The sequence below is a fragment of the Parasteatoda tepidariorum genome, chromosome 4 (assembly GCF_043381705.1).
Source record: "Parasteatoda tepidariorum isolate YZ-2023 chromosome 4, CAS_Ptep_4.0, whole genome shotgun sequence".
In the NCBI taxonomy this organism is placed as follows: domain Eukaryota; kingdom Metazoa; phylum Arthropoda; class Arachnida; order Araneae; family Theridiidae; genus Parasteatoda; species Parasteatoda tepidariorum.
The window spans coordinates 65,948,429-65,967,004 of NC_092207.1; the positions used below are offsets into that span (position 1 = coordinate 65,948,429).

Here is an 18,576-nt window from a genome sequence, read left to right on the forward strand (position 1 = left end):
TTAGATAAATCCAAACTTGTATTTTATTTTCTGAGGATTGTACAACTTTAAATTTGTTGCTTAATGTGAATTTAGTGAATTCATAGTTTGGGCAGGAGAGCGATCCAAAGTTTGGACCACTTGTTAGTTATTATTTTATTTTTTGCTTATTTCGCAATATCTCGAGAACTTTTTGCACACAATTATAAAATTGGTTTATCCGAAGAGAATTCTTTGCAAATAATAAATTCTAGTAAATATTCATTATTTTATTTAAGGTTATTATGCAATTATTTTTCTTTTCGCTTAAAATTTTTTCGAGATGTGACGAAATACGCAAGAAAATAAAATTAACATTAAGGGAAATTCCAAACTTAGATCGCTCTCCTGACCAAACTATGAGGAGCATAATTTCCAAATTGTGGCTACCACCTATGTGTTTGCGGGTCAGAAACCCGATTCCGTTGAGGAACAGGTAAGTTTATTCAGAGAAAGTACGATTTTGGGTCTGATTTCGTAACTCAACGTATCACCTGCAATAATTAACTAGCATATTTGAAATCACCCTCTCAAACCATTATGATTAAGTCCTAGAACGAAAAGATTCCATCATTGGATCAAAAGTTAACTAGGGAAGTCCACTTTTTTTCTGTACTGTACATTTATTTTACCGTAGTTTCAAAATGATTTGGCTGTAAATATTATATCATGGAAAAAAAGAATACTTGTGTCTTGCATTTTCTCGCTCTCTTAAAATAGCCTAATTTCCTAGAATTTCCAAAAACTACAATTGTTTTACATTCTAGTATTTACGATTGATGAACAATTAATTAACCATTATATATTATTTAAAAATATTAGTATATATTTTTAAAAAAATTTGTGCATTAGTTTAAATAAATTTTAGTCTACTTTCCCTTTTTTGCCGTTATGAATTTGTCTAAAGATAAATATTTTTTCTCCAGCGAATTTAGGAAGTAAGGAAGAAAATAAAGGAAAAACGAATCTATAGATAATATCTGCGTAAATGAGTCGGAAAGTGTCATATTATCTCTCCTATAGTAGGCAATGGTTATACTACTTAAAAATCATTTCATCTTTGTTTATGTGATCAAGGTATGATTACGCTTGCTTAAAGATGACAGAATTTCATCTTGTTTCTTTGCTTACTCGCTTAGTAAATAAATATTAATAAAAATAAAAAGGAACATTTTGGTAAGTATATTTTGATACGTTAAACTAAAATAATATATTAACCATTTTGTGTTAATAATTACGTATCGGTATACTATTGAAACTTGTAAAATTGGAAGGGAAAAAAATAGATGAGAAGTAGTTTTGCCGTCTAACTCATAAGTTCGTAACTACAGAAATTATTTCTGCACAGCTTTCTATGGTATAAATTCGCAATTTTTTTAATTAAGGCACTAAATTTCGTGTAGTAATCTATACATATAAAAAAATAAAGAATTTGTGTGTGTCTGCATGCCGAATTGCAGGTATACGTAGTCACTAAAACTATGAAATTTAACATGAAATTGATTGTGCTGGGTGATTTGTAAATATAAATAGGGGTGCTAACAACACAACACATTTATTAAAATATAAAGACAGAATGAAAATCCTTTACAATATGAGTAAATTTTGTTTTATATTCACCATCATATTTTAGTTATATATTCACCATCTATCCTAAAAATAAAAACAAATGAACCCTACTGGAAGTTTTGAAGTACCCCACGAGGCATAATTTGTTATGGGAACATGGAGGGCTTTGTGACCCGACTGATTTAGCGTGGACCAACCACCCTTTTCTACATGCGAAATCTTCGGCCGGCTGGTTTCGAACTCCAGTTCTTACGAACGAGAGTCCAGCGCCCTGCCAACGACGCTATCACGGCCCAGGTATATAAGTAAATGGTTCATATAATGAAATGAAAAGTGAAATCACTGAAATACATTATTTCAATTTTAAAAAAAAGAAGACAGTAATACAGTATGTCACGAGGGAAAAGCAACCGAGAAAGACTAAACATGCACAAAGGAAAAAGAGGATGTTTATTGAACACTAATTATAAGTCATGTTGAATTCTTGTTATCTGTCAATTTTATTTTATAACCATCGTTGAATAGACGACTCAATTTTCGGATTTACGACTACTAACGTTTAACACCGTATCCTTGTAATTTTGAACCCAATCCAGAAGACAATTGAACTCCTAGATCAAGTATTGGGAAACATTTTTCTTCGTGGAGGACTCTTTATTAGAACTAACCAGCATTTCCGTTGCATGCAGAGGAAAACCTCACTCTGTTAGCCTGACGGCAAGAGGACTTAAATCCATGATCCGTCTATTATGTATATTTTACGGCAGCACTGTCGCCAGTGTGAGCCAGGAGCAGAATTCGCATTGACTTGTCATGGCTGGGATTCGTACCCGGTTCAGCTCATTGGAAGGCGAGCACTCTATCCCCTGAGTCACCACGGCTCCGTTGTCTGTCGATTGACAAATTAAGTTCTTTTAACAAGATTACCGAAAAGATTAATCAATACTTGTGGGAATTTTTTTTCTTCTCTTGTTCAATTTTCGCCTCTAGTACCGCGTTCGATGTCGGGCAATCTGCATACGCAACATTTTTTAAATACCTCCGTAGAGTATGATTCGAAGAAATTCAGACTTTGAGGAGGTCACACTCCTTTGAAAATTAGGCCATCCCTAAAAAACTGTAAGGAAAGACATGGTTGACTAAAGCGTTTGATTGGTGGCTTTATCCTGGTGAACCAATCATCTGGCGGAATCTCTCTGAGCACGTAACTATCGCACAAGCAATTACTCTTTCTTTGATTGCGCTATTTTCTTGTTTTACGGAGGTTGCGTTTAATTTGAGACATACTGTATATCTTATTTTAAAAAAATATAAATCATCGTGTAAGTGGAAATTAATCTACAAAAAGAAAAAAAAAAGAATTATTTCCAATAAAATAAAGCTCTTAATTTTGATCTTTAACATAAAGAAAATTTAAATTTTATTGGTGGTATTTCTCCTCATTAATCACCCTAAAATTTAAAACATAACTTTTTAAATTATTTTATATTCTACTTAAAATATTTTCCTTGAGCCAAATATTTAAGATATGCATTCATACCTCCTCCTATTCGCTCTTGTTTCATTAAAATACTGCTAAATTATGCACTTTTTTTTCATTTCCTTAAATTAGCAAACCAGAATAATTTTATTTTTACCTTTAGCTTAAGCAGATTAGATAAATCCAAACTTGTATTTTATTTTCTGAGGATTGTACAACTTTAAGTTTGTTGCTTAATNCACAGAAATCTGAAAGGGGTTTTAAATTTAGGTAGATGTTCATAATTGCGCTTAAACCTTCTTGTTTAAAACCACTAAGTAATGTTTTTTTTTTTTTTTTTTTTTTTTTTTTTTTTTTTTTTTTTTGCAAGTTCATTGCTGAAAAGTCCCTTTTAACCGCTGTAGTACGGGAGACAGAGAAAACATCAATTCCACCATGCGCAGTATGCTGCTGTATTTCTACATTAGAGGGTCATTTTAGAAGTGAGGCGCTAGACCCTTGTAAGAAAACAGAAATTGAAAATGTATCACCAACATTAATGGAAAAATGGCCGTCCGCGCGGCGGTCGGTTTCGAGAAATTCGTTGTCCGCGGGGAATTTTTGATCGCCGAGGACGGGAGGACGGGTGGTTTTTCGAGCCCTGATATGCCTTCATAATCAAAATAAAAAGTTTAATATCCGTAGTGATCGATTAAGTATCCACTTTTGACTGGGTTTTATAAATAATTATAAAACGTTTTGAAAACCAAGTCAGTTTCTTAAACAGAGCACTGCAAACCGTACATTGCTAGAACTGTGTCGCAATAAGTTAAACTAGTTTTTCTAACAAAATAGATACTATAATTTTTTTTAAATGTTTTAAGTTATCACATTAAGTTATTGACAAATTCCTACACAAAAATATCCTTATATTAGTTTTCGATTTTTTGTGACTATTTGTAAGTTACACCTCTGTTCACTAAGCTCAATTTCAATAAATTTTAAGATTTATGCTTAGCAACATCTAATTTTGCATTTTTTTTATTATTAATTGTCTATTTTTTGTTAACATGAAGTGAAGCATGTGCTTGTAAATGGAAGATTTCGAGAGGAATAATTTTTTTTTAAAAACAGTGTATAAATAGTAAGCAACAACAGTAGTAATAGTAAATAAATCATAAGAAGCGAAGGAAAAAATCGCGAAAAAGCATCTAAATAACCTTCGCACAAAATTGGAATTTTCGAAAAGAAAAAAACTTGGGTTAAGTTCATAAACAAAAACGGCCCTTTCAGCGAGTCAAATATTAGTTCTGTAGTTGCTATTCTACGGCTTGTAGAGCAGCCCGCACGGTAATTTTTATTGTAAGTTTAACAGTTGATAGTTCTCAAAGTAATTATCGAATGTTATTTTTTTTCAGTTCTATCGCTCCCTGTACGTGTATATTTTCTTGCAAACCTTTTCAATAGCAAGCTTCTACACCTCATAGTTTTTGCGTAGCAAAACAAAATGTAACGTTAAATTCAACACCTAATGTTTTTTTTTTAAATTTAGAAACTTATTTTTTGTTTGTCACCTTCTTAAAAATAATAAATAATGCCATTCAACCGTGAGAAAGTTATGAACTAATTCCAAAGTTTTTTGAGTCTTCTTACCATATTTCTGTGTATGTTCATTATTTAAATAAAAACGTAGATAATAGACTACAGGAAAAAGAAAAGAATGAAAGTTTTCTCAAGAATAAAGAAATGAGCAATAAAATAAATGACATCATCATAAACTATAACCCTCTTTTGGCTCTTGATCTGTAAGTTTCAAATTTACTAATTTTTGTAAATTTTTTTTTACTGGGTGCTTGGCATGATAAAATTATGAATATTCACGATCGCAAGGCTCGAATACGCCATCTGGGGAGTAAGCCGGTTCCATGTCTTGACCCTCCCTCCTTCCCTCTCCTCCTCTTAATAGTTGTATGGATGGTATTTTCTTCACTAGGGTGCACTTTACTGTTCATTCTGTTACTGTTTCTGGTGTATTTTGAAGTCATTTGGTTCACAACGTAATCATTTTGTTATGAGATTCTCTTGAGTAGCATTTCTTGTATACGTGTAATTTGTGCCTGATTTAGTATTAGTGTTTTTTTAAAAAAAAAGAATCACTGCAGGAATCGTCGTTCGAAGACCTGTCATTTGAAAACAAGAATCGTTAAAAAGCACTTCTTACCTTCTCAACAAAATACCAACTTCGAAATTTAAACCTAAACGATATTTTGTAAAATGAACTTAATCTTGCTGCTCGAACAATATGCTAACATTAACGTATGTTGGAGCATTGTTTGCAACATGAACAAACAGGAATAAACAAAACGAGGACAAATCAGAACAGCCAAGAAAGCGAGTTCTTTCTAAATCTAGCTATCATGTCACCTTTTTTAACATTATATTTATAAATAACTAACACAAATTTTCACTTTAAGCTCACCGGCATTATTTAATATCATTAGTATGTTATGAAATACAGCAAATTTGTGCTTAGAAATTACATAATTATCTCTTTTATAAAAAAAAAACCAAAATTATCTGTTTTAAAATATCGCCTCGCAGAATAAGATGTAGTAAGCATCTTCATTCTTTCTAACCGGAAATACAGCAGGTCAAGAGCTCGAGGTTATTGTTGTTTACATTTATATCGAAAACATCATCTATAGGAATGTAGTGCGATGTTTACCCCTTTCTTAATATTTTTCGATTTAATTATCAAAAATATTTTTTGAAAATTTCCGTGATATAGTTTCTTTTAGAACTATGTTCAATGTAGTTTTCACTTCTATATAGTTTCCTAACTTGAAAGGTTTTAATCTATTCGGAAATCAATGCAGAAACTAAAGTACTTCCTTTTTCTATGACTGTCCACACGATAATGGCGAAAGCGTGCGAAGTGTTGCCATAGTAGATAGTAAGTTCTGCTCTAAGGCCCGTTTCGATCGCCAATTATGTATATGGCGGTTTTTCGAAGCTCTGTCACCAAGGGGAATAAAAAAGCCATAGTTTAAGTGCCTTACACTTGAAGCAATGCGATGATTATAAACTATGTAAACAATCTTGCCGTGAAGAATTATTTGGCCTTTAAAGCAGACAAATAACTTTGTTCCGACATTTTTCTACCTAGATGAAAATTATCAAAATCACTGCCTGCCTTATTCTCAGTTTTTGAAAATTTGTATGAGCTCAAGTATTGCAGCATTGGAGGAAGTTTCTAAGTATTAAAAAATTTGACCACAAACGCTTTTCATTTTCACAAAACTTTGACTTTTCATCATTTTAACGTTCTGCGTCATTTTCGAAATAAGCGTAGACAGCCCTGGCTTGAGATAAACTGAACTTAATAGTTGCCATGAGTAATAGTTGCAAACTCACAGTAGTTATAAAAATAGCATATTAGTCGCGAAAAAAAAAATCATTTAATATTTTGACGGAGCTTTCAGAAGCTGGAAGTATTTATTTAACAAGCACCGCATTTGGAGTAGAGATCACAATCATTTCAAGTAAAAGGCACTCATAAGGAATTGCTCTAAAAGTAATGTGAACCGATAAAATAAACGTTAAAGTAACAATTGAAATATGCGGTTTTATCGATAAGTTTTTGCAAATGTCATCGATTGCTTAATAGTGACGAGTCATATATTGTGTAATATTGTAGAGTGAATTTTGTATTTTCTGATGCTTAGTTTGCAATGAAGCACAGTTCTCTGTTTCACAAACTTATCATAAACAAGAAATTCTAAATTACAGAGCATAAAATTCATTTTCTTTGGATATCGATATGAAGTGCGTATGCTTTTATAAGTAAAATAAAATTACGTCTACAGGACAGAGATAAGATTTTTACTTTTTGACGAATTTTTAATTTGAAGAAGCATCAACTAAAGAAGATGGAGGTAAAGCAAAAATATTCATTAAAATTATTAACTGAAAATTGAACATGAAAAATGTTATTAGAGATATTCAGCAATGATATACTATTTTTTTCAATAAGCGGTTGCTTTCAATATTTTAAGAGAGGCAAAAAATAAGAATGTCTTTTATGATGTACGGATGAATGAACGGTGTACAAATTTTTTGAACTAATCATAATCTCATATCAGAAACAATTCGATCATACTTTTTTATAGTGCTGTATTTTGTTACTTGAAACTGTAGACTTTAAAATAATGAAAAAATTTGTATGCCTTACAATTCAACATTTTAAGAATATCATATTATGAATATTATTAAGATAATTATAAATAGTCAGTAATAATTAAAAAGTATTATTTTTTTATATGGAGTTATACTTGGAAAAGATTTCTATCTTCTGAATTGCCGCCACCCCCGTGGGAGGTCCAGAATCTAAATCTGTCGAAAATAAGAATATTTATTCGGAGAAATTAAACTGCTGTTTGTAGAAAATGCAACACCATGAAAGAATCATCAGAATCAAATGAAATTCACAGCAAAANAAGATTTGCTTAAGATTAATTAACATGCTTAAGATTGACCGAGCATTAATAAAATCTATGTCTTATGAAATCAGCGCAAAATCAGTTCAATTGATCCTGAGTAATCAAATTTTAAATATCCGACTTTTTTAAATTTGATTTCGCAGGAGCTCCAAAGTACGATTTTGTATCTAATTTTTCTACTTAAAATATTGTTTGCATTAATTAATTGGCATATTTGAAGTCACCCCTTAAACCATTAAGTTTGATTTTTGATCGTGGAAATCTGATCAATAGGTCAAAAGTTATTCAGTGTGTTCACTTTTTAATTTTGCGCACTGTGCATAAGACGATAAGTTAAAGAAGGAACTAGCAATAAAATGGCTACAAATGTAATTTAAACTCTTATTATAGAACTAACATTTTTTCTATGTCAAGCCTCGTTGACTTACATTTCTGAACGGTAATATGGAAATATTATACAAAGTGGTTAAAAAAAATTAAAGTAGGAAATTTTCCGAAAATTTTGTAAATATTTAATTTTTAAAGTATATCTGCCTGAACAATAAGTTTTATTTACCGATGTTTGAACTATATTGGTGAGTAAAGCAACCTTTTTTTTTTAAACTTAAAAAATCATAATTTAAAAATTCAATCATAAGTGTTGCTGTTACTTAGAAATTTCTTTTATGGCATTTGAAGTCAGCACGTGTGCATTTAATATGGTTAGATTTAAATAACGATTAACATTATGATACAAATTAGCTGGTATTACTCTAAATAAATCATTGATTTGAATGAAAGGATATTTTTGTAAAGAATTATTGATTTATAAGTCTGAAAAGCATTTTAATTTGAGATTTACACTTTCTAAATTAGTATTTATATTTATTCTGTAAGCATTGATGTTGCAATAAGAAAAGTTACAGTTTTGGTCAATAATTAGTTCCAGCCTTTTGAAATTGTTGTGTAACTACCACTACCACAATATAATTCCAATTCACTTGTATATAAGACGCGTTTGATCGATTCTATTATCTTGGAATACCTTTTGATAGATGACGGTTGACAGCGTCGGCACCAGTCCCAACATCGGAGTTCTTCGGATATTATCTGAGAACACGCTTGTCTTGATAATAACGCCCACATGTATGATACACAATAAATAGTTGACTTGCCATTTGTGACAGAGACATTGTTGCTACTCAGTCTCTATCTCACACCACTGGAGCTTGTACGCATCCGACTTCTAATCGCAACACAGGAACGACTACGCACACTTAACACGTTGAACGCCACGCTAATTTTACATGGCTTGCCCATCTGGCCACGATAAATAATTACAAACTAAATTTGAAATATTAGACGGACTTTGCTATTTTTTTAGAAAGTTTATCATGACATATCTGGCAAAAGTGGTNACAAAAGTGGAGAATTATATAAGCCGACGAATTATGTAGAAAGAGTGGTGGATAAAAATCTACTAAATTGAATTTATTAAACCAAGAATCACAATAATTAAGTAAATTTTGAATAAATTTTCTGCAATTCCATAAAAGAGTGTAAATTTTATAGTTCTATATCATATTTTAAGCTTGTGGTGAAATCATCGTACTTGATTCGAGAAGTTCATTCTCTGGCGAACCTGAAAATTTTTACATACGCTCAAAGTATTTTTCGTAATCTCTTTGAACTGAACTGAAGCTCAAGAAATAAAACGTGATCATCGTGAAACTTCGTTACCATCGAAACCATCGTGATACTTCGTTCTTTACTTTACGTTTTCTCTTCTTCGCAATCTGGTTTACGTTTTTCTTCAGTTATTACTTGCTCGATTATTCTTGTATGTTTTTAATTTTGCTGCTAAGTTTTCATTAAAGTTATGTTTAAATTTAGCATTTCTCCTTTCTGTTATCTTTGGCGACAGACTTAACTAAACATGCAGACTCATAATAAACGCAACCGATTTCTCGCCAAAAGCTGTCAGCCAGCTGTTTTTCGTGGCCTATGTGAAAGGTTAGTGTCAGCAAGCTGTGGCAGACGCAGTCTAAATGTAATTTTAGTGTCAGCTACCGGTGGTTGACGCAGCCTAAATGTAATTTCAGTGTTTCGTTCGTAATTTTATAGTTCTATATCATGTTATACGCTGTCAGCCAGCTGTTTTTCGTGGCCTATGTGAAAGGTCAGTGTCAGCAAGCTGTGGCAGACGCAGTCTAAATGTAATTACAGTGTCAGCTACCGGTGGTTGACGCAGCCTAAATGTAATTTCAATGTCAGTCAGCGGTGGTTGACGCGGCCTTAATGTAATTTCGGTGTCAGCCACGCGGTTGACGCGGTCTAAATGTAATTTTAGTGTCAGCCACCGGTGGCTGACTCGGCCTAAATGGAAAGTCCAGTGTCAGCCACCAATGGCTGATGCGTTGCTCAACGTGTCAATACAGCTCTTACTACCAGTGCTAAAAATCTGGAGAACTTAACACATCTCTCCTGGTCGTGTCATCTAGTGATCTGTATTCATCAAATTCTATCCCAGATAAAATTCTGGTGAGGGAGTAATGTTGTGTAACTACCATTACAATAATACAATTCCAATTCACTGGTATATGAGACGTGTTAACTCGATTCTATATCGTGGTACATTTTGATAGATGAAGGTTGACATCGTCGGCAATGTAGCTCCCCACAAGTTTCTAAAATCTCATATTTCGGATTTTTTTTAAAAAGCAGCAAATAAATAAAAAGAAGTTATTGTGACATAATTTTCTTCATTTGTAAATAGCTGTATATATCCAAAAAACAATGATGGTATTGAAAATCCTCCTAATTCTTAATTTTAAAGCTTAATCTTCTAAATACTTATCTGATTTTCATATAGCAACTATATTTGTAAATCACAAATATTATCGCGTATTAAAAGGAAATTATTTTCATAAATTTAAACAGAACGCTGTGTATGGATAAGTTCGAGTTGTTCTCGTTAAAAAAAAATAATTGAATAAGCTAAGTTATTACGCATTAAAATATTTGCCTCACTGCAGTCAAAATAAGTGTTTTGAATGTCTGTATCTGCAGTTAAGAGTAAAGTTGTAAATAATAAGTAAATATAAGTGATAAAGAATAATAAGTAATAAATAAGGACCATTCAATTTCTAAACAATTAACTCTTTTTCATTATTTTTCCTTGGGGATTATTAAGAATGAATAAAATCGTATTTTATATCCTAAAATATAAATTAACAGAGATATATTTCATATTTAAATATTAGCTTGTACTTGATACAATTTTTTATGAAACGATTTTGAGAAAATGATCTTGTAATTAATACGAAACATAAGATTTAATCATTATTTATTCACTTTTGAATCACGAATTGTTAAAATTAAAGATAAATACGAATCATCTAACTAGTTCTTTTCATATTAAAAGTTAGAGCCAAAATGCGATTATTCCGAAAATCTTCCATCATTATTTCCTGAAACAACTAGTCGATCATTCCATTTAACAAGATGTCAGGGAAAAATAACTCATTAAGTCAAATTGTATATTTAATGTAGTAGAAAGGTTTATGCGAAAAACTGAAGGACTCTTTTTTTCTGATTAGAATTAATGCTTTTATTTCTTGGAATAGCACGAAGAAACGGCTATTTTATGAGCATTTGTAAATCATGACACTCGAAGGAAAAGTTGCCCTTGTGACTGGCGGTGGACGAGGAATTGGAAGAGCGTACTGCTTGGCATTGTTGAATGAAGGAACAAAAGTATGTAATCCAATGTTTTTTAAGTTATCAGTTTATTTTATATTACTACCTTCCCTTAAATCTATTTATACTCATTGTAAACGGAATAAGCGTTTCAAAACCGTACGAAAATTTCCCACTCTTCCTACTTTCCCCTTCTCCGTTACCATGTTTTCGGCAGAGCTTACTTTTTTGCCCCAAGCCAGTATATTCCAACTTCTTACTCAAGCATATTTTATTTTATTTTATAGCCGTTGTTGATTGATGGAACTAACCAGCAATTGAGTTACATGGAGAGAAAAACCGCGAATCTCACGGCAAAGGGACTCTAGTCCATGATCCATCTACCACTGAGAAAATTTTACGTCAGCATTATGGTCAGTGCGAGGCAGGTGCGGAATTCATATCGACCAGCCATCGCTGGGATTCGAACCCAGTTCACCTCCTTGGAAGGTGAACGCTCTATCCTCTTAGCCAACACATCTTTACTCAAGTATATTGCTAAAAAGCAATGTTTTCCGAAGCCATGGTAATGGAGAGGGGGAAATTGGGGAGAGTTTGAAAATCACGTAACTTTTGAGATGCGTATTCTGGTTACAAAGAGTATAGCTGACCGCTAATGCTAAATTCGTGTCAGTAAAAATTAGACTGTCAGTTCTCAAATTAAACGATTACAAACTTGAAGAAAACGTCTTATACTAGAGTTGTATTTTTCACATTCAACAATAACGAGTAGTTTTAAATAGAATTATGCAACACTAGGTAAAACATCAATAAAAAGAGTGATCAGTATGATGATGAAATGCTCTCCGAGGCATTTCAGTAAGGGGCATACTGAATATGATATTAGATAAAAAATTTGCTCTTTTTTATACGAATATGCAATTCCATATGCATCATTAGTTTGCAAAATACCATGAAAAACATGCTGCTCAAGTAAATGTGAACGCCTGTTAATAAAATGCAACTAAACCCTGCATCAGCTGTATTGGCCATCATGATGAAATATGATAATTAGAAATAACGGAGAATAATTATTTTCCCGTTGACATGGTGATGTTTAAATAACTTCGTCAAATTTTAATAAACACGGAATTCAGATTAAAGTATTTTTTATAAGCAAATTTTAATGAGCACGGAAATCAGATTAAAGTAGAATAGTGCATTTCGTGCAGAAAACGATTTTTTTCGAATGTGTTGGTTTCAAAAAATTCAAACAAATTATCAATGCACAATGCAAAAGTTATGCTTGAGTAGATGATCCTTTATGAGGAATATTTATAACTTCCTTACAAGTAACTAGTCAAAAAAATATTTTTTTAAAATAAAATTGGAATAAAATGCTTCCTAAGATGAGTTTTGGAACGATAAGCACAATTTGAGTCATTAAAATAATAATAAAAATTTTTTTTGAAGATCAATTTTTTTTAGGAAAACAATGCATTTTTTGACAGTGATAAATAAGTAGATTTTTTTCATATTTTACAATATCTAAAGTAGAATGAATCGTAAGCATTTATATAAATAACCATACTCTAAATGAAATTTCTATTTTCCCTTTCATTATTTAAATACTCATTGTATACGGATTTATTTTAGAACTTAGCACAAAATGGGAAGCATCTATGCTGTAGTACATGAATTTTAGTAAAAATTCCATTTCGGGGTAATTAGAACAATTAGATTGTTAAGAAAAATAAGAATACATATGTGAACCACAATATATTTTTGAAATTATATATTGAGGGAAGTAGAGTGAGTGATGTAAATTCTCAGATGCTATTAAAAAAGTGAACTCAAAGTACTATAAACATGTGTCAATATTGTAATTATTTAAACGAAAATCAGAAGATTCTGATACAAATCATTTTAAAATATAGGGTTGAAATCTGTGTGGTTAAAATAGCTGATTCATCAAGAAGATACTAAATTGTGGAAACATACAATAAATTTTAATATTAACTAAAATTAAAATAATCCCTAACCGAATGAATTTTCTTTTTAATCTGTGTGTTTTTTAAGTTTATATCATGAAAAATAACCATGCTTATTGTTTTCAGCAATAAATTTGAACCGAAAATGTCAAATTATTTATTCAGTGTTCAAAAACAATCTTAACATGCTATTCTTTGCTGGAAATATGTTTTTGGAAATTAAAAGTTTTATACATGAATCTCTACTATTAAGTGTAAGATTAATGTAGACCTCTAGTCTAAGATACGATAATTAATGTTCAATTATTTGATAAAGGTTTGCAGCCCTAAATAAAATAAAAACGTGCATAATAAAGAAATATAAACATAAAAAAACACATTGGATATCAAAAATTTTTTGTACATAAAAGGGAAAAAACGAGAAAATAAAGAAGTTTTTGTTAAAAAATGATGAAAAAATATTCCTACGTTTTCAAAATTAAGAAATTTAAACTGTAGTGCGAATTTGAACAACAAGTGCGAAATAATATTTAGCTTAAAAATGTATTATTGAAATATTATAACTTAATAAATATTTTCCTGAAAGTCTTTTAACATAATGAACCGGAGTAATGTGAGTTAAATATATTTAAGTAAATATTAGAAAATGATGATGTTCTAAATAATATTAATTGATGTTCTGATAATTATCATGAACGTGTAACGTACTCTGATTATGTTATCTATGTACAAATGTCAGAACTAGAATAAATTAATAGCCTTAAATTTAGTTTATATTTAATATAAATACGGTTAATACAGATAATATTAATATTATTTAATAGTACTTAATATCTAGAAATAAATTGATTCAATTAGTAAAAATTAATTTAAATAAATTTATATTTGATAATAATTTGTATTAGTATTAAATAAAAAAGGAATATTACATATGTTTAGTGTATTCATATGAATTCATAAATAATTAAAGAAAGCATCAAATGTTAAAAAAATCTTAGATTTATTATAAATAAAAGCATTTGATTTAATATACTTAATTAATATAAATTGAAGAATATTGTGTTTTTAATAATGTGTAATAAGTAATAATATTAAATGTTTAATAATAAAGAATTTTTTAACCTGCATAATTTTTGAATGAGTATAAAATAAAATGAATATTAATAAGGGATATATAAAATTTTATAGTAATTAATTTTTGTAATTATTTTCTTTAAAAATTAAATAAATAAAATTAAAGAAACCTTTTTTATTAAAAAAATTTTAAGTTATTTAATACTATTAGATTTGATTAATATATTGATAATTATTTTTTATGCATTAGATTTCATCATTTATCGGGTATAAATAATTCTTAACAGTGAATTTCTATTTTGTCAAGTGTGGGGATCGAACCTACGCCCAAAGTATTCTAGGAACTTTTTTTTTATTTCCAATGAGCTGCACAAGTACGCACACATGAGCTGACCTAGTGCGTTCTCCAGAAGTGGTATCCACTCTTTCAGGACCACCACAATGGGTGAGATACCGTTAATTTGGACGTCTAGTTTCTGCCACACTAGATGGCAGCACCGAGACTCTTATTTGGATGTTAAAGTGCACTAGGAATTTAATTTTGCGGGAAATTCCAAGAGGCACTCCAGGGATCTTTTACATGCCGCATAATCATACAACATGGCCGCTTAGGATTTTCTGCATCCCGAAAATCCGGTGTCTGGGTCGGGGATCGAACCCACAGACTTGGATTCAGATGGCCGACGACAAACCAACTGCACCACCCAGCCACTGTATACTAGGAACATTTGTCATATACTTATCCTGTAGAAGCTTGTAGAGAAAAATGAGTCTCACAACTTGCCTATTTAACAGGAATAAGTGTTCATTCTCCTCTGATAAGCTCAAGCCCTACTTTATTTTTACCTCTTCCTCTTTGATATTTTTTGGAAAGTTGGTTTGTTGCACTATCTCTGTTGCACTATCTCATTTTGTTGCACTATCTCTATAAAGCTGTAGAAATATTATGTTTTTGGGAGCATTCATTTTTTTAATATTTATTATTTTTTCTAGTATAATGTTAGTCATTTAATGAATTAATATTATAACTCGTTTATTGCATTTATTTCTTAGTGGATTATATTTATTTTGAAGAATGCTGATCTGTATGTTATCGGTGACTCAATTTTTATCAGTGGTTCAAAGTTTTATCCCTTAAAAGTAATGGGAATATGCATTTACTTTTTCAAAATTCGAAGAATGGTAATTTTCACAATGTTTATAAATCTTTGGAAAGATAAATGTATTAAAATGATTTTAAAATTCTGTTTACTTCTCATTATTTTTTTTCTAAATTCTAATCTAAATATATCTATTTACCTTTTTTTTAATATAATTTCTATTTTTACTACAGTTATTGATTTCTATAATTTCTATATTTACTACTTTATTGATTTAAAATAATTCGTCTACATTAAATACAATTTATCATTTTCATCTATATGTTTTATGTTATTTTATAGTTTTACAGCTATCCTTCCCCGCCTTCTTTTTTGATTTTATCTGAGATGTTTTTTTTTATTTACGTTTTGAGATGTCGTATTATGAGATGTTTATTTTTTTTGTGACCTCATTTATGACTCGTCATTTAAATGGAAGATTATGCCATCAAGATGCAGCTGTAGATGTGAAAACAGATAGTAATCCGAAGGCGTAATATCCGGTCTGCATGCTGGATGTTGCTTCAAATCCCACTCCATCGTGTGGAGCGCCCAGCTGGTCATCGCAGTAACACGTGACCTGGCGTTACCTTGAAGGAAGAGAACCACCTTCCTTCTGAACTCGTTTTTTCGCTTTTCGCGAATGGCATCGTTAACTTTGATTAGCATATTGCTGTATATTGTATTGTTGATAGCCTGCCCATTTTTCAGGTACTCCTTATACATAATTCCACAACAATCCTACCAGATACTGAGAAGCACCTTCTTGTTAGTTAGCATTCGTCTTGCAACCGAACCTGCTGATTCCCTGGATGATGACCACCCTCCTTTACGGCTTGTATTGTTGTAGTACATCCATTTTTCTTCACAGGTCACAATTCTGTCTAGGTTGTGCTCTTTTCTTTGATCTCTGAGAAGAGCCAAAAAGGCCGCTTTTCTCTTGCTCTTGTCTTCAGCAATCAATTCGTGAGGCACCCAGCGGTTAAATTTAAACGTTAGATGCATATGTTTGAGAGTATTAACCATTGTTTTTTGGCAAACGTCAAGCTCTAAACATTAGTTTGTGATGAAACCTTCCTGTCTTGATCAATGATTTACTTTAACTAGTCACAATCAACTTCAATAGGGCGGCCGGAATGTGGTTCATCTTCAATGTCAAAATTCCCAGTTTCAAACTTTCGAAACCAACTTTTACTGTATCATAAGAAACAGTATTGAAATCTAAACTTTCGCTTATTTTCGTGAAATTCAGTTGCACGGAGCTTATTTCGGAACACTTATTACATAATTGTTCTGATCTGTTGTCGTGATAGCTCCATTTTAAACACTTTTTTGTTGCACAAGATATTAAAGTTTTGGCGAACAAATTGCACAGTTGTGTAGTTCCAACTTTTAGCTTTGGAATGCAAAAAAACAGTTTGGAAAAAGGTTAACTACCAGGGGGATTGACTGCTGTTAGCGCGAAGGTATCTCCCCTTGGTGGAAAACTTTTTAATCCATCTGATATTTCTCAAATTGCTGCTCCTCAAGATATTGTGAGTGTCGGAAAACTGAATCCCTAAAAAAAAAAAAAAATATGTTTATTAAAAAAAATGACTGATTTTGTAATTTAAAATATCGTCTGTTATATATTAAGTGAAATAGAAAGTCTACTTTTTAAAATATTATAATCTAGCATGAATTAGATATTAAAAGTTATTCAAGGGCTCCTTTTTTTTTACTTTGTAATTTGTGACTTAAAAGAAAAGAATTTCTCAAATCTGTAAATTTTTATAACATCCCAAAAATTTGAAATAAATTTAGTATAATCGCTAGTTACTTAATACTTTGAAATACTTAAAGACAGATGTCCGGAAACTGCAAATGAAGTTTGTACTTTTGGTACTTTCAATATGCACTACATTAATAAATGAATAGTCACAATAAAATACTTTCAATTTTAGACATTTCAAAGTAAAGAAGTGAGTCTTTTTTAATATTGATTTGGTGTTATATAGTATGTTTTTTAAATTCTTTTTTTTTTTTTTTTTAGGTTTGTATTTGTGATTTAAATGAGGATACATCCACGGAATTAATAAAAAATCTGCCTACAAATTTACAGGCAAACATATTTTTCAAAAAAGCTGATGTTACTGATAACAATGACTTCAAAGGTAATAATTCATGATATTCTAATTTATTATTTCAAATTTAGAAATTTGACAGGCGCATATACATAGATAACTAAGGCGAATCGCTATTAAATGAAGCGTAATGAAAAATATCAAAACCCATTCAATTGCCTTGTGAAACTTACATGTGTTTCGAATTTTTGCTTTCCCTGTCTCCTCTGCTTCCAATAGCAATCAAACAGGTTTTGATGTCTTCAATCTCGCTTTCCCCATAAGTGTTTAGTTGAATTTCGTCTTTTTTTTCGGGATAAAACTTTATTTGTGATCCTCAACGTGTATATTTTTTCATATCATTTTTTAAAAGGATTATAAAAATATGCATTCAAGGTGGACCTTACAGAACACCCTGTACCCCAAACTTCGTCACTGCTCTGTCTTATTCTATTCTCTCAAACTCTCCACTGAAATATTGACATCATTGCTCTAAATGATGCATTTTCTTTCATGGACTCACTGCTTTGTAGTTTCCTATTGATTAATCACATTTTGAGTATGAAAAATAAATTCATGATATTTCTAAAGCACAAATCGGACATTTTGATAATTGGATTTAAGCCCAGTGGTCGGAAGCAGCGCGCTACAAGTAGCGAAACTACTGTAGTCGCTTTTTTCCGTAGCTTATAGTGTAGTGCGCTACTTATTAAAGGAAGTAGCGTAGTGAGTAGTTCGATACAGAAGAGAAAAAAACAGTTGATTGTTGCGATTCTTGACTATTAATTTTACCTTTAATTAAATAAACAAAGTTCAAACGCAAAAAATGTTTCGAATCTGATTGGTGCAAATCCTTCGCTGGCCCGTCAACGTATGCAATAAGAATGTCTATGCGGTCGAGCATTAATGAGACCTACGTCTGATGCACGAAAAAATTAGTGCGAAATCAGTTGAATTGATCCTGAGAAATCAAATTTTAAATATCCGACATTTTTAAAACTTATTTTCACAAGAACTATAAAGTACGTTTCTGTGTCTATTTTCGCTACTTAAAATATCGTCTGCCTT

At 31.1% G+C, this 18,576-nt stretch overlaps 1 protein-coding gene across 2 annotated transcripts in view; it reads left to right on the forward strand.

Moving 5' to 3' along the window:
* Positions 1–1,054: 1,054 nt before the first annotated feature.
* The window catches only part of LOC107453580 (15-hydroxyprostaglandin dehydrogenase [NAD(+)]), a 28,765-nt gene continuing 11,243 nt past the window's right edge, over positions 1,055–18,576 (forward strand). For both annotated transcript variants that reach the window (XM_043047167.2, XM_043047168.2), the window contains exons 1-3: positions 1,055–1,194; positions 11,151–11,280; positions 17,439–17,559. In XM_043047167.2, the coding sequence (XP_042903101.1) occupies positions 11,188–11,280; positions 17,439–17,559 (214 nt within the window). In that variant the 5' untranslated portion in view covers positions 1,055–1,194; positions 11,151–11,187. The remainder of the gene's footprint in view (positions 1,195–11,150; positions 11,281–17,438; positions 17,560–18,576) is intronic.